The sequence below is a fragment of the Taudactylus pleione genome, unplaced genomic scaffold, assembly GCF_031769625.1.
Source record: "Taudactylus pleione unplaced genomic scaffold, aTauple2 ptg000913l, whole genome shotgun sequence".
NCBI lineage: Eukaryota > Metazoa > Chordata > Amphibia > Anura > Myobatrachidae > Taudactylus > Taudactylus pleione.
This window is the reverse complement of record NW_028285314.1, coordinates 862,578-878,571: the sequence shown is the minus strand read 5'-3', so window position 1 is coordinate 878,571 and position 15,994 is coordinate 862,578. Positions and strand designations below refer to the sequence as shown.

Sequence of the window (15,994 nt, the reverse complement as noted above, 5' to 3'; positions counted from 1 at the left end):
TAACACTTGTCTGCTTTGCTTTGTTGCTTATCTGGGTGTTATGGTCGCTAATGTAGCAATGTATATTATCCATGTTCCTTGTCCTGTATTGTATTGCTCTGTAAGTAACTGGTCAACTTATTTGTTTATGTACTGTGTAAGGCGCTGCGGAACACTTGTGGCGCCATATAAATAAATTATAATAATAATAATAATAATAATAAAAACAAACTCGCTACTCACAATTCGCACCTAATTGGATTCCCCATAATGTGGGAACTGTAACAGCACCTAAGTGGATATTTATCATATTATATTGAGGCTGCACCTAGTGAGTGACAGCTAAAAACAACATACTGTACTGTACTGTACTGTATATGAAATAAATATAATTTTTTTTTATAAACTTGTGATTTTTATAGAAGGCGTCATGTTTCCTGTTCCACCTTCTTAAAGAATTTTTCCTCTCCCTTATTTATTTTGCGCTGTCTTGTTATTTTGGGTATTACTTTGCTTACACAGTAGAGTCTGAACAAAGTGCGCAATTAAATGTGAATTGCAGCCTAAGATAACGTCGTGTAACTGATTACATACTTTGCTTAGCAACGACGGTGTTATTATTCCAGCCAAGCCGCAGTTGCCCTATATATAGTCTCATCGTTCAGAGCCTGGAGGAGCTTACCTCTGGCTGACAATGGCGCACGCCCTCTCAGCCCTCGCTCTGCTGTGTCTTTGCTCCGTAGCATACAGTTTTATCAGCACCGATAATGGCGGAAAATGGGGTACCTGGGGACCAGTTGACAAATGTCCCTATGGCTATATAGTCAAAGGGGTCTCTCTGAAGGTAAGTCAATGCGATACTGTACGTCCAGTTTGCTGGGAGGACTGGGAGGAAGAGTTGTGGGAAGGGGGAAGGAGACCACATTGATGGGCAGCAATAGGTGCAACACAGTGGTACAGAGACTAAGGCCCGTAGTCAATTAGTTTCGCACTCGCGATACTTTTTCGCCTGCCCAACTTTTCGCCTACATCGTGTGTTTTTGCCGAGAAAACTTTTCGTGCGTGCCCCCGCTATTCGCCACTTCCAAAGGACGCAAAAACACAACCCGGCGAATGTGAACCAGGCGAAAGTGCTGTCAGAATTGGGGAAAGCAGCCTGACACCCCCGAAAACATGCACTAACATTGGGGTTCAATGTAGATGCCCCCGAATAGTCCTAATAAAGGTATTTCGGGTACTTAAGATATGTCATTAGCTTCTAATTAGCGTCTTTACACAAGTGGTGAATAATAGCAGTAAGCAGTTTTTTGGGGAGAAAATAAGTTGTCCTGTCAAATTTGGGGTACTTGAAAATGGGTGCAAGCATGGTTTAAAGTAGCTAAAGTGAAGTTTCAAAAAACATAAAATACGCACCTTCAGCAAACACCTGCAATCAAAAACACACCTCACCCATACTTGCAGACCCCACAAAAGTCTATTTTGCTACATTTTAAGTTTGTACCCCCACTTTGTACTTTTTCGCCCCCATTTTCAAAGTGCTTTTTGGGGTGTTCCCCACTTTTTTTTAAAGGGATTTTTTGATGCAGTTATCTTTTGGGGGGCTGTCCCAAGGGTGCTGAGTGGTTTCCCGAAAAGTTTCCGCCTGGCAAAATGACGTTATCAACGATAATTTTTAGCAGATTTCGATTTTTCGTGGCTAATTGAATACGGGCCTAAGGGCCGGTATAATTAGACTCAAAAAGTCGCGATCGGCGAAAAACATTCACCGATGGGAGCTTTTCACCACATCCCAGTGTATCGCGCTATTAAATTCCCGGATGTTTTCACAGGTACGAAAACTGCATAGGCAGAAACAGACGAAAAGTTTTCACCACCCCCGAGGCAGGAGAAAAGATGTGCAAAATCCCTATTTTTGGCTAAAAAGTGGGATCTTGGCTTAAAACCCTTTGGACCCCCCCTAATGACTAATTAGGCAAAAAAATATAACATTAGCTTAATCCCCCCTAATAATGACATGTAATTTTTGATGCAAAATTTTTTAAAAGTTTTGGAGAATGGGTCTAAAGTACTGGGCCAGGTACTTTGGGGGGCTGTATGGATGGGACAGGTGTTTTGGGGTACTGTATGGATGGGACAGGTGTTTTGGGGTGCTGTATGGATGGGACAGGTGTTTTGGGGTGCTGTATGGATGGGCCAGGTACTTTGGGGGGCTGTATGGATGGGTCAGGTATTTGGGGGGCTGTATGGATGGGACAGGTGCTTTGGGGTGCTGTATGGATGGGACAGGTGTTTTTAGGATTGCAGGTGGCTGCACCAGATGTATTTTTAAAAATGTTTTAATCTGCACTTTATAGACACAAAAATATACTAGCACCCATTTAAATGTACCCCCAATTTAACTACAGCAATTATTTTTCAAAAAAGAAATTACTTTATATAATTTTTCCACACATATGCAAATACGCATATAACAGCACTTTGACTTTAAGAACCCAAAATACTTTTATTAGGGTTAATAATACACTTCTATATTGATTTACAGGGTCAGTGAGGCTTTTTATGGGGTACAGACTGATTTCCCCAAAATATGCGGCCCCTTTCGCTAGTTTCTCCATTTGCGGCATTTGCACATATGCGTTTTTGCCTGTTTTGCAATTGAATAGGGCGAAAAGCGGAAGTGCGCATTGTGAAAGTACGCAAAAACTTCGCGTCCAAACAGGCGAATGAGGCGAAAAACATTCCAGTGGGCGAATGCTTCTCTCCTCTAATTGATGGAAGAAATAAATGTACAGTATGAGCTACTGGTGACAGCCATAAACGTGTCAGAAGCTAATATATTGCACATAAAGAGTATTTGTAGTGTGATCCGTGTTACTATACAGCCCAGACTTCCTGCTAGGAGCCAAAACCAAAACCCAGTTGGGAATTCCTTGGAGCCCAGTATGGACCATAACAGCAGACAGATCAGGCTCGGTATATATCTCCCTCCTATATCTTTATCTCTGCCGCCGTACGAGAATGTTTTTGTTTTTTCTCCTAAATGTGTCATGATGGAGCTTAATGTATCAATTTACCATCAAGGTGCCCGCTGCGGATTGATGGCGTGTTCTGTATCACGGTCACAGTCATTTTGGCATCCTAAGCAGAGCCCACTGTCTATCCCCATCAGTTTCTAAATTCCCCCCCCCCTCCCCCCATTGGTATGACAATCCCTTTTCATCATGATACTCAGCGATCATACACAGGGTTCCCGGGGGGGTGTCTAACCCTAAGTTCCCCCCGGGAACCCTAAACCTAACCCTCCCCCCCCACGGCTGTCCGCACCCATCGCCCGGCTTACCTTCGATCGGTAAGCCGGGTGTCGGTCTCCCATTTTAGGGAAAATAACAGGCATCGGGATTTTGACACCTGTCATTTAACCCTTGCCGGGATTGTACAGTCGGGAAGCCGGCGGTCGGCATTCCGTCCATCGGCTTCCCGCAGTTTCCCCTTGCTAATGAAGGATGTGCCTAACACTACTAGGTAAGTCACTGGCTTGTTGGTGAAATGAACCGCAAATTCATTCAGGAGTAGGGTGTCTCAGCTATGCACATAACTGCGGTAATATCCTTCTTCTCTAGAGGTCCATGCCTGCCGGTGTAGTCCGGTGCCGGTAGCACTTATCTCACTGTATTATACTAATATAGTCCTGCATTTCTCTTATTAGGTGGAACAACCTCAAGGAGCTGGCGATGACACCGGTGTTAACGGAGTCCGTTTGCATTGCTTTCATGTCGCTAATTCTAAGGAAGTTACTATCCAGTCCACCGTGTCCAAGTGAGTAACGCGCAGGCGTATCTATCTGTATGTACTAAGATTACCATGCCCGCTACGCTGAGACTTCCATTCCACAAAGGTTTCTATATGCATAAAATCTGCGTCTGAGTTAGAGACCCAGCCGCAGATTATTCTAATATCAGGAATTCCTTTTGTTGGGGACACTCATTAAACAATAGAATATTTTAAACTAGTTCCTTGCAGACAAGATATTGTGTAAGGATTAAAACATATCTGTATTAACCTCTTATTAAAATAAAGGGGTAATAAGCCTCTAAATGAATCAGGAGTCTGCCCCGCTAAGTTTAAATTAGAGACAATTACAAACAAATGAAAGTAGTAATCGGCAGTATATTTATATTATGGCGAAAATTTCAATTTCAATCAACACCTAAATGTGACCTACAGCCTAGGAGACTTGTATACCAGGCCCATATATAGCTCCGGTGTCCAACAGAAACCTGTCTAATATATTTACCTAATATCGATCACATGACAAGAGCATTAAACTTTTTATGTATTTCACGATAACATATATTGCCATCATCAATTACTGGAACACAGCTAGTTATATATCATTATTTTCATATCTGAGCAGATATTATGTATTATAGCAGCACAGAAATACCCCGGTATCCAGTATCAAACAGCTGCTCTTAATAGTACACATTAGAGCATACATCAATCCCCAATTTAGGTGTCATATCCAGTATCAAATAGTTGCAAAGTCTCCTTATTGCTGCCTAGCAGCGAGTCCCTGGGACTGGGGGTACAGGATACGCGTTTTCCCTGATGGCGAGTCCCTGGGACCAGGGGTACAGGACACGCGTTTTCCCTCATGGCAAGTCCCTGGGACCAGGGGAACAGGACACGCGTTTTCCCTCATGGCAAGTCCCTGGGACCTGGGGTACAGGACATGCGTTATCCCTCATGGTGAGTCCCTGGGACCGGGGGTATAGGACACTCGTTTTCCCTCATGGCGAGTCTCTGGGACCAGGGATACAGGACACGCCTTTTCCCTCTTGGCGAGTCCCTGGGACCGGGGGTACAGGACACACATTTTCCATCATGGCGAGTCCCTGGGACCGGGGGTACAGGACACGCATTTTCCCTCATGGTGAGTCCTTGGGAAAAGGGGTACAGGACATGCGTTTTCCCTCATGGCGAGTCCCTGGGACCGGGGGTATAGTACATGCGTTTTGCCTCATGGCGAGTCCCTGGGACCAAGGGTACAGGACACTCATTTTCCCTCATGGCGAGTGCCTGGGACCGGGGGGTACAGGACATGCGTTTTGCCTCATGGTGAGTCCCTGGGACTGGGGGTACAGGACATGCATTTTCCCTCATGGCAAGTCCCTGGGACCGGGGGTACAGGACATGCGTTTTCCCTCATGGCAAGTCCCTGGGACCAGGGGTACAGGACACGCATTTTCCCTGATGGCGAGTCCCTGGGACCAGGGGTACAGGAAATGCATTTTCCCTCATGGTGAGTCCCTGGGACCAGGGGTATAGGACACGCGTTTTCCCTCATGGTGAGTCCCTGGGACCAGGGGTACAGGACTCGCATTTTCCCTCTTGGCGAGTCCCTGGGACTGGGGGTACAGGACACACATTTTCCCTCATGGCGAGTCCCTGGGACCGGGGGTACAGGACACGCGTTTTCCCTCGTGGCGAATCCATGGGACCGGGGGTACAGGACACACGTTTTCCCTCATGGTGAGTCCCTGGGACCGGGGGTACAGGACATGCGCTTTCCCTCATGGTGAGTCCCTGGGACCGGGGGTACAGGAGACGCATTTTCCTCATGGCTAGTCCCTGGGACTGGGGGTACAGGACAAGCGTTTTCCCTCATGGCGAGTCCCTGGGCCCGGGGGGTACAGGACATGCGTTTTCCCTCATGGCGAGTCCCTGGGGCCAGGGGTACAGGACATGCATTTTCCCTCATGGCAAGTCCCTGTGACCTGGGGTGCAGGACACGCGTTTTCCCTCATGGCAAGTACCTGGGACCGGGGGTACAGGACACGCATTTTCCCTCATGGTGAGTCCCTGTGACCAGGCGTACAGGACATGCGTTTTCCCTCATGGCGAGTCCCTGGGACCTGGGGTACAGGACATGCGTTTTCCCTCATGGTGAGTCCCTGGGACCGGAGGTATAGGACACTCGTTTTCCCTCATTGCGAGTCTCTGGGACCAGTGGTACAGGACACGCCTTTTCCCTCGTGGCGAGTCCCTGGGACCGGGGGTACAGGACACGCATTTTCCCACATGGTGAGTCCTTGGGACCAGGGGTACAGGACATGCATTTTCCCTCATGGCGAGACCCTGGGACCGGGGGTATAGTACATGCGTTTTCCCTCATGGCGAGTCCCTGGGACCAAGGGTACAGGACACTCATTTTCCCTCATGGCGAGTGCCTGGGACCGGGGGGTACAGGACATGCGTTTTCCCTCATGGCGAGTCCCTGGGACCAGGGGTGCAGGACATGCATTTTCCCTCATGGCAAGTCCCTGGGACCGGGGGTACAGGACACGCTTTTTCCCTCATGGCGAGTCCCTGTGACCAGGGGAACAGGACACGCGTTTTCCCTCATGGCAAGTCCCTGGGACCAAGGGTACAGGACACTCATTTTCCCTCATGGCGAGTGCCTGGGACCGGGGGTACAGGACACGCTTTTTCCCTCATGGCGAGTCCCTGTGACCAGGGGAACAGGACACGCGTTTTCCCTCATGGCAAGTCCCTGGGACCAGGGGTACAGGACATGCGTTTTCCCTCATGGTGAGTCCCTGGGACCGGGGGTATAGGACACTCGTTTTCCCTCATGGCGAGTCTCTGGAACCAGGGGTACAGGACTAGCCTTTTCCCTCGTGGCGAGTCCCTGGGACCGGGGGTACAGGACACAAATTTTCCCTCATGGCGAGTCCCTGGGACCGGGGGTACAGGACAAGCATTTTCCCTCATGGTGAGTCCCTGGGACTGGGGGTACAGGACATGCGTTTTCCCTCATGGCGAGTCCCTGGGACCAGGGGTCCAGGACATGCATTTTCCCTCATGGCAAGTCCCTGGGACCGGGGGTACAGGACATGCGTTTTCCCTCATGGCAAGTCCCTGGGACCAGGGGTACAGGACACGCGTTTTCCCTGATGGCGAGTCCCTTGGACCAGGGGTACAGGACATGCGTTTTCCCTCATGGTGAGTCCCTGGGACCGGTGGTATAGGACACATGTTTTCCCTCATGGCGAGTCCCTGGGACCAGGGGTATAGGACTCGCCTTTTCCCTTGTGGCGAGTCCCTGGGACTGGGGGTACAGGACACATGTTTTCCCTCATGGCAAGTCCCTGGGACCAGGGGTACAGGACACGCATTTTCCCTCATGGTGAGTCCCTGGGACTGGGGGTACAGGACACGCATATTCCCTCGTGGCGAGTCCCTGGGACCAGGGGTACAGGACATGCATTTTCCCTCATGGTGAGTCCCTGGGACCTGGGGTACAGGACATGCATTTTCCCTCATGGTGTGTCCCTGGGACCGGGGGTACAGGACACGCATTTTCCCTCATGGCGAGTCCCTGGGACTGAGGGTACAGGACACGCGTTTTCCCTCATGGTGAGTCCCTGGGACCGGGGGTACAGGACACGTTTTTTCCCTCATGGTGAGTCCCTGGGACCAGGGGTACAGGACACGAGTTTTCCCTCATGGTGAGTCCCTGGGACCAGGGGTACAGGACATGCGTTTTCTCTCATCGCGAGTCCCTGGGACTGGGGGTATAGGACACGCGTTTTAATTCATGGCGAGTCCCTGGGACCAAGGGAACAGGACACTCATTTTCCCTCATGGCGAGTCCCAGGGACTGGGGGGTACAGGACATGAATTTTCCCTCATGGCAAGTCCCTGGGACCAGGGGTACAGGACATGCGTTTTCCCTCATGGTGAGTCCCTGGGACCGGGGGTATAGGACACTCGTTTTCCCTCATGGCGAGTCTCTGGGACCAGGGGTACAGGACTCGCCTTTTCCCTCGTGGCGAGTCCCTGGGACCGGGGGTACAGGACACACATTTTCCCTCATGGTGAGTCCCTGTGACCAGGGGTACAGGACATGCGTTTTCCCTCATGGCGAGTCACTGGGACCGGGGGTATAGGACACTCGTTTTCCCTCATGGCGAGTCTCTGGGACCAGGGGTACAGGACTCGCCTTTTCCCTCGTGGCGAGTCCCTGGGACTGGGGGTACAGGACACACATTTTCCCTCATGGCGAGTCCCTGGGACCGGGGGTACAGGACACGCATTTTCCCTCATGGTGAGTCCTCGGGACCAGGGGTACAGGACATGCGTTTTCCCTCATGGCGAGTCCCTGGGACCAAGGGTACAGGACACTCATTTTCCCTCATGGCGAGTCCCTGGGACCGGGGGGCACAGGACATGCGTTTTCCCTCATGGCAAGTCCCTGGGACCGGGGGTACAGGACACGCATTTTCCCTCATAGCGAGTCCCTGGGACCTGGGGCACAGGACATGCGTTTTCCCTCATGGTGAGTCCCTGGGACCGGGGCTATAGGACACTCCTTTTCCCTCATGGCGAGTCTCTGTGACCAGGGGTACAGGTCTCGCCTTTTCCCTCGTGGCGAGTCCCTGGGACCGGGGGTACAGGACACACATTTTCCCTCATGGCGAGTCCCTGGGACGGGGGTACAGGACATGCGTTTTCCCTCATGGTGAGTCCCTTGGACTGGGGGTACAGGACACGCATTTTCCCTCATGGTGAGTCCCTGGGACTGGGGGTACAGGACATGCGTTTTCCCTCATGGTGAGTCCCTGGGACCGGGGGGTACAGGACATGAATTTTCCCTCACGGCAAGTCCCTGGGACCAGGGGTACAGGACACGCGTTTTCCCTCATGGTGAGTCCCTGGGACCGGGGGTATAGGACACTCGTTTTCCCTAATGGCAAGTCTCTGGGACCAGGGGTACAGGACTCGCCTTTTCCCTCGTGGCGAGTCCCTGGGACCGGGGGTACAGGACACACATTTTCCCTCATGGTGAGTCCCTGTGACCAGGGGTACAGGACATGCGTTATCCCTCATGGCGAGTACCTGGGACCGGGGGTATAGGACACGCATTTTCCCTAATGGTGAGTCCATGGGACCAAGGGTACAGGACACTCGTTTTCCCTCATGGCGAGTCCCTGGGACCGGGGGGTACAGGACATGATTTTTCCCTCATGGCGAGTCCCTGGGACCAGGGATACAGGACACGCGTTTTCCCTCATGGTGAGTCCCTGGGACCTGGGGTACAGGACATGCGTTTTCCCTCATGGTGAGTTCCTGGGACCGGGGGTATAGGACACTCATTTTCCCTCATGGCGAGTCTCTGGGACCAGGGGTACAGGACTCGCCATTACCCTCGTGGCGAGTCCCTGGGACCGGGGGTACAGGACACGCATTTTCCCTCTTGGTGAGTCCTTGGGACCAGGGGTACAGGACATGCATTTTCCCTCATGGCGAGTCCCTGGGACCGGGGTTATAGGTCATGCGTTTTCCCTTATGGCGAGTCCCTGGGACCAAGGGTACAGGACACTCATTTTCCCTCATGGCGAGTCCCTGGGACCGGGGGGTACAGGACATGCGTTTTCCCTCATGGCGAGTCCCTGGGACCAGGGGTACAGTACATGCATTTTCCCTCATGGCAAGTCCCTGGGACCGGTGGTACAGGACATGCTTTTTCCCTCATGGCGAGTCCCTGTGACCAGGGGTACAGGACACGCGTTTTCCCTCATAGCGAGTCCCTGGGACCTGGGGTACAGGACATGCGTTTTCCCTCATGGTGAGTCCCTGGGACCGGGGCTATAGCACACTCGTTTTCCCTCATGGCGAGTCTCTGGGACCAGGGGTACAGGTCTCGCCTTTTCCCTCGTGGCGAGAACCTGGGACCGGGGGTACAGGACACACATTTTCCCTCATGGCGAGTCCCTGGGACCGGGGGTACAGGACATGCGTTTTCCCTCATGGTGAGTTCCTTGGACTGGGGGTACAGGACACGCATTTTCCCTCATGGCGAGTCCCTTGGGCTGGGGGTACAGGACACGCGTTTTCCCTCATGGTGAGTCCCTGGGACCGGGGGTACAGGACATGCGTTTTCCCTCATGGCGAGTCCCTGGGACCGGGGGTATAGGACACGTGTTGTCCCTAATGGCGAGTCCCTGGGACTAAGGGTACAGGACACTCGTTTTCTCTCATGGCGAGTCCCTGGGTTCCGGGGTGTACAGGACATGCGTTTTCCCTCATGGCAAGTCCCTGGGACCAGGGGTACAGGACATGCGTTTTCCCTCATGGTGAGTCCCTGGGACCTGGCGTATAGGACACATGTTTTCCCTCATGGCGAGTCCCTGGGACCAGGGGTACAGTACTCGCCTTTTCCCTTGTGGCGAGTCCCTGGGACCGGGGGTACAGGACACGTGTTTTCCCTCATGGCGAGTCCCTGGGACCGGGGGTACAGGACACGCATTTTCCCTCATGGCGAGTCCCTGGGACCGGGGATACAGGACACGCGTTTTCCCTCATGGTGAGTCCCTGGGACTGGGGGTACAGGACACGCATATTCCCTCGTGGCGAGTCCCTGGGACCGGGGGTACAGGACACGCATTTTCCATCATGGCGAGTCCCTGGGACCGGGGGAACAGGACATGCGTTTTCCCTCATGGTGAGTCCCTGGGACCGGGGGTACAGGACACACATTTTCCCTCATGGCGAGTCCCAGGGACCAGGGGTACAGGACATGCGTTTTCCCTCGTGAGTCCCTGGGACCGGGCATTTAGGACACATGTTTTCCCTCATGGCGAGTCCCTGGGACCAGGGGTACAGGACTCGCCTTTCCCCTTGTGGAGAGTCCCTGGGACCGGGGGTACAGGACACGTGTTTTCCCTCATGGCGAGTCCCTGGGACCGGGGGTACAGGACACGCATTTTCCCTCATGGCGAGTCCCTGGGACCGGGGGTACAGGACATGCGTTTTCCCTCATGGTGAGTCCCTGGGACTGGGGGTACAGGACACGCATATTCCCTTGTGGCGAGTCCCTGGGACCGATGGTACAGGACACGCATTTTCCATCATGGCGAGTCCCTGGGACCGGGGGTACAGGACATGCTTTTTCCCTCATGGTGAGTCCCTGGGACCGGGGGTACAGGACACGCATTTTCCCTCATGGCGAGTCCCAGGGACTGAGGGTACAGGACACGTGTTTTCCCTCATGGTGAGTCCCTGGGACCAGGGGTACAGGACATGCGTTTTCCCTCATGGCGAGTCCCTGGGACTGGGGGTATAGGACACGCGTTTTCCCTCATGGCGAGTACCTGGGACCAAGGGTACAGGACACTCGTTTTCCCTCATGGCGAGTCCCTGGGACCGGGGGGTACAGGACACGCATATTCCCTCATGGCGAGTCCCTGGGACCAGGGGTACAGGACACGCATTTTCCATCATGGCGAGTCCCTGGGGCCGGGGGTACAGGACATGCGTTTTCCCTCATGGTGAGTCCCTGGGACCGGGGGTACAGGACACGCATTTTCCCTCATGGCGAGTCCCAGGGACTGAGGGTACAGGACATGTGTTTTCCCTCATGGTGAGTCCCTGGGACCAGGGGTACAGGACACGAGTTTTCCCTCACGGCGAGTCCCTGGGACCGGGGGGTACAGGACACGCATATTCCCTCATGGCGAGTCCCTGGGACCGGGGGTACAGGACATGCATTTTCCCTCATGGCGAGTCCCTGGGAACGGGGGGGTACAGGACTCGCATTATCCCTCATGGCGAGTCCCTGGGACCGTGGGTACAGGACATGCGGTTTCCCTCATGGCGAGTCCCTGGTACCGGGGATACAGGACACGCTTTTTACCTCATGGCGAGTCCCTGGGACTGGGGGTACAGGACACGCATTTTTCCTTATGGCGAGTCCCTGGGACCGGGGCTACAGGACATGCGTTTTCCCTCATGGTGAGTCCCTGGGACCGGGGATACAGGACACGCATTTTCCCTCATGGCGAATCCCTGGGACTGGGGGTACGGGACACGTGTTTTCCCTCATGGTGAGTCCCTGGGACCAGGGGTACAGGACACGAGTTTTCCATCATGGCGAGTCCCTGGGACCGGGGGTACAGGACATGCGTTTTCCCTCATGGTGAGTCCCTGGGACCGGGGGTACAGGACACGCATTTTCCCTCATGGCGAGTCCCAGGGACTGAGGGTACAGGACATGTGTTTTCCCTCATGGTGAGTCCCTGGGACCAGGGGTACAGGACACGAGTTTTCCCTCATGGCGAGTCCCTGGGACCGGGGGGTACAGGACACGCATATTCCCTCATGGCGAGTCCCTGGGACCGGGGGTACAGGACATGCGTTTTCCCTCATGGCGAGTCCCTGGGACCGGGGGGTACAGGACTCGCATTATCCCTCATGGCGAGTCCCTGGGACCGGGGGTACAGGACATCCGTTTTCCCTCATGGCGAGTCCCTGGTACCGGGGGTACAGGACACGCTTTTTACCTCATGGCGAGTCCCTGGGACTGGGGGTACAGGACACGCATTTTTCCTTATGGCGAGTCCCTGGGACCGGGGGTACAGGACATGCGTTTTCCCTCATGGTGAGTCCCTGGGAAAGGGGATACAGGACACGCATTTTCCCTCATGGCGAGTCCCTGGGACGGGGGGTACGGGACACGCATTTTCCCTCATGGCGAGTCCCTGGGACTGGGGGTACAGGACATGCTTTTCCCCTCATGGCGAGTCCCTGGGACTGGGGGTACAGGACACGCGTTTTCCCTCATGGCGAGTCCCTGGGACCAGGGGTACAGGACACGTGTTTTCCCTCATGGTGAGTCCCTGGGACTAGGGGTACAGGACATGTGTTTTCCCCCGTGGCCTTGATCACCCGTCAGCACTCAGGAGACTTGCATCCAGCACATACACTCAGGCACTTGTTTGCCTTAGCATCTGCTAGGGGTAGTTTTGTTGAGAAATAGTAGTTATACTTCATTCCTGGGAGCACCCCCAACTGGTCTGTGTGGACGACATGTCAATTAAGTACTAAGTTGGTCTTTATACACACAATATAATTTTTTCCTGTGCAGGATCATTCTATACCTTTGTCAGATTATTCTAAAATGGCATATGGGAAAGATTTCTGGACGGCACACCCTGAATATATATATAATGGGAGGTGCTACCTGATGAGACAAATTGCAGGCACAAAAACAGACAAATCTCAGGTGCACATCTCCAAATTATTAATAATATATAAATGCAATACAATTTTGCAAAATTGCACCTGAGATTTGTCTGTTTTTGTGCCTGCAATTTGTCTCATCAGGTAGCACCTCCCATTATATATATATTCAGGGTGTGCAGTCCAGAAATCTTTCCCATATACTCTATTTAATGTGCTTTATTGCACACCTGAGGGAAAGGAGACGCCCTCAGTCTGGATTAGCACCCCTACCTTATTGGTTTAAAAGCATGGAGTCTTGTAATGAATATGCACACTAGTAATAGGCACAATTCTAGGTAAGTCCTACAAGTTTTATATACTGTAGTGCAACTTTGGTTCATTTTTGGGGCGTGGGTCCCACTGGATTGCCTTTGTTGATCTGTTTCAGGGCACCGCATTATAGCAAATTTTTCTTTTATAACACATTTTAACCCTTCACTGTTTGTTTATTATATATGTACCTCACTTTTTATTTTCATTCTTTATATGCAGCAGCAGCTGCTCCTAACTATCTCTTTCACACTGCACTTTTCTTACTATGGCGGTGCCCTGGTGTGGCTTAGCTGGGCTAGCTTGGCGGTGTCCTGCGCTCTGGATTTGAATCGTAGTATGTTAGGGACCTACCCTACAGAGGTTACCTGGATATGGTGGGTAGGCCCATAACCTTGGCCAAGATTATGCTAAAAACCTCTATTGATTGCAAAATTGTATTGCATTTATATATTATTAATAATTTGGAGTTGTGCACCTGATATTTGTCTCTTCTAATATGGCTGCTGGCAAACATCGGAATTACCCCCACCCCACCCTATTACTGTACTGCAATTGGCTGTTCTCTATGTGATAGCCTATGGTATGGGTGTTCCCTCCCCGAGCTCCTGTACTAGTGCCCTTATAGGGTCATTGTTTGGCAACTTTATTGTGCTTTACCTCTCTTATTCTACGCTATGAGCCTGATTGAGAACGGTCTGAGAATGCCAGTGCTAACGCAGATTGAGCGATTTTGAGCCGTTCCGCATGCTGTAGGCCACACTGTGGACGTGCAGTGATCCTATGGGGATTACACTGGCACAAAGTGAGTAACAGGTAGTCAGGATTTAGGAGAAGTAAAGGAGGAGCTGACTAAAGTAACGCAGGTGTGTCGGGACCGTTTAAACACTGTTTTCTGGGCATCCAGCAGCCGCAGCAGTCTCCTATGCCTGTGAGGGGGAGCGATCACACTCATCGCGTCCCCCCTGGCTTTGCACCGGGCTCAGGGGCTCACAGCGCCCCCTCCCCAGCGCGCAGCGCCTCTGCAATAGTGTTGTTTATTTTTATTTTCTTAGCTCAATGAGAGGTGGCCACGCCTCCTGCGATTAGGCCACGACCCCTCTTCACCTCTGCCCGGCAGGGCTCTCTACGCCCCTGTGTGTGTCTAGTGACCGGCTGCGTCTGCGGCAGCTTAGACTTACTCACACGGCTGATGGCCGCCTGATCTGTGTTTGATATCTCCGATGTTCCTGGTTTTGTGCGTGAGCGGCGGAAGTGAGATGCTGGAAGCGGGCGTCTCTATGCACTGGATGGCGAGCGAGTCATTAGCATATTTTTTCCGTGACAGATCGCAGCTGCGATGGCACTTGCATACGCAGCTGAATAAGACTCTCTATTGTATTACAATTTACCACTAACATGCACTGTTCCTGCACTTTACCTGCCAAACACTGATCACGTGTATCTGCTCTTCCCTACAGATGGGGCAGCTGGGGTCCAATGGTCAAATGTCGGAGTGGCTACGTTGTGTCATATCAAATAAAAGTGGAACCACATAAGCTGGGCAGAGACGACACTGCTCTCAATAGCATCAGGATTAAGTGCTCCACAGGGGAACAGCTGGAGGCCAATGGAGGCCAGTGGGGAACCTACGGATCATGGAGCAATCTCTGCAGGGCCGGTGTCTGTGGCATCAGTACTAAGGTGGAGAAGCTGCAGGGACCAGCAGATGACAGCGCCCTTAATGATGTAGTGATGCATTGCTGCAATGAGTAATAATACACTTCGCACAGTTGTCTATCCTGTCCTTGTTACAACTACATTTCATGGGTGGGTGAGCAGGAAGTCTGCAATTCATATAGAATTTGGATTGGCTGCTTGCTATAATATATATATATATACACTGCAATTCCTGGGGTGTTTCTAATGTCAGTAATGAATAATATCCAGAAAGTAGTCACAGTCGCATAACATTGTTTTAGTAACTGTTCCGTCCATGTAGTTACATAATCATTCAATAATAAATGACTTTGCATAACCACTGATCTGATCATTTCCATGTCTCAATTCATTTACCAATGTCAGGTTCATGTTAGAGAGCACTCAATGAGGTACATTCACCCTATAGCACAGGTTCTCAAACTCGGTCCCCAGGACCCCAAACAGTGCATGTTTTCCAGGTCTCCTCACAAGTGAACTAATTAGCTCCACCTGTGGATCTTTTCAAATGTGTCAGTGAGCAATGAGTACATCTGTGCACCTGCTGGGTGACCTGGGAAATGTGTCAGTGAGTAATGATTACACCTGTGCTCCTGCTGGGTGACCTGGGAAATGTGTCAGTGAGTAATGACTACACCTGTGCTGCTGCTGGGTGACCTGGGAAATGTGTCAGTGAGTAATGACTACATCTGTGCAGCTGCTGGGTGACCTGGGAAATGTGTCAGTGAGTAATGACTACATCTGTGCAGCTGCTGGGTGACCTGGGAAATGTGTCAGTGAGTAATGAATACACCTGTGCTCCTGCTGGGTGACCTGGGAAATGTGTCAGTGAGTAATGATTACACCTGTGCTCCTGCTGGGTGACCTGGGAAATGTGTCAGTGAGTAATGACTACACCTGTGCTCCTGCTGGGTGACCTGGGAAATGTGTCAGTGAGTAATGACTACACCTGTGCAGCTGCTGGGTGACCTGGGAAATGTGT

The 15,994-nt window shown here is 52.0% G+C and overlaps 1 protein-coding gene across 1 annotated transcript; it reads left to right on the top strand.

Moving 5' to 3' along the window:
* The first annotated feature begins 673 nt into the window (after window positions 1-673).
* LOC148473735 (vitelline membrane outer layer protein 1 homolog) lies at window positions 674-15,280 on the top strand. Its single transcript, XM_088459498.1, has 3 exons — window positions 674-823; window positions 3,686-3,795; window positions 14,775-15,280. The coding sequence occupies exons 1-3, from the start codon at window positions 674-676 to the stop codon at window positions 15,067-15,069; spliced, it is 555 nt and encodes a 184-aa protein (XP_088315624.1). The 3' UTR covers window positions 15,070-15,280.
* The last annotated feature ends 714 nt before the right edge of the window (window positions 15,281-15,994 follow it).

Bases quoted from the DNA above. Each gene is read 5' to 3' on its own strand.
- LOC148473735 (XM_088459498.1), top strand. From the start codon at position 674: ATGGCGCACGCCCTCTCAGCCCTCGCTCTGCTGTGTCTTTGCTCCGTA. The intron at 824-3,685 runs GTAAGTCAATGC...TTCTCTTATTAG, and splicing joins TCAAAGGGGTCTCTCTGAAG to GTGGAACAACCTCAAGGAGC. The intron at 3,796-14,774 runs GTGAGTAACGCG...TCTTCCCTACAG, and splicing joins ATCCAGTCCACCGTGTCCAA to ATGGGGCAGCTGGGGTCCAA.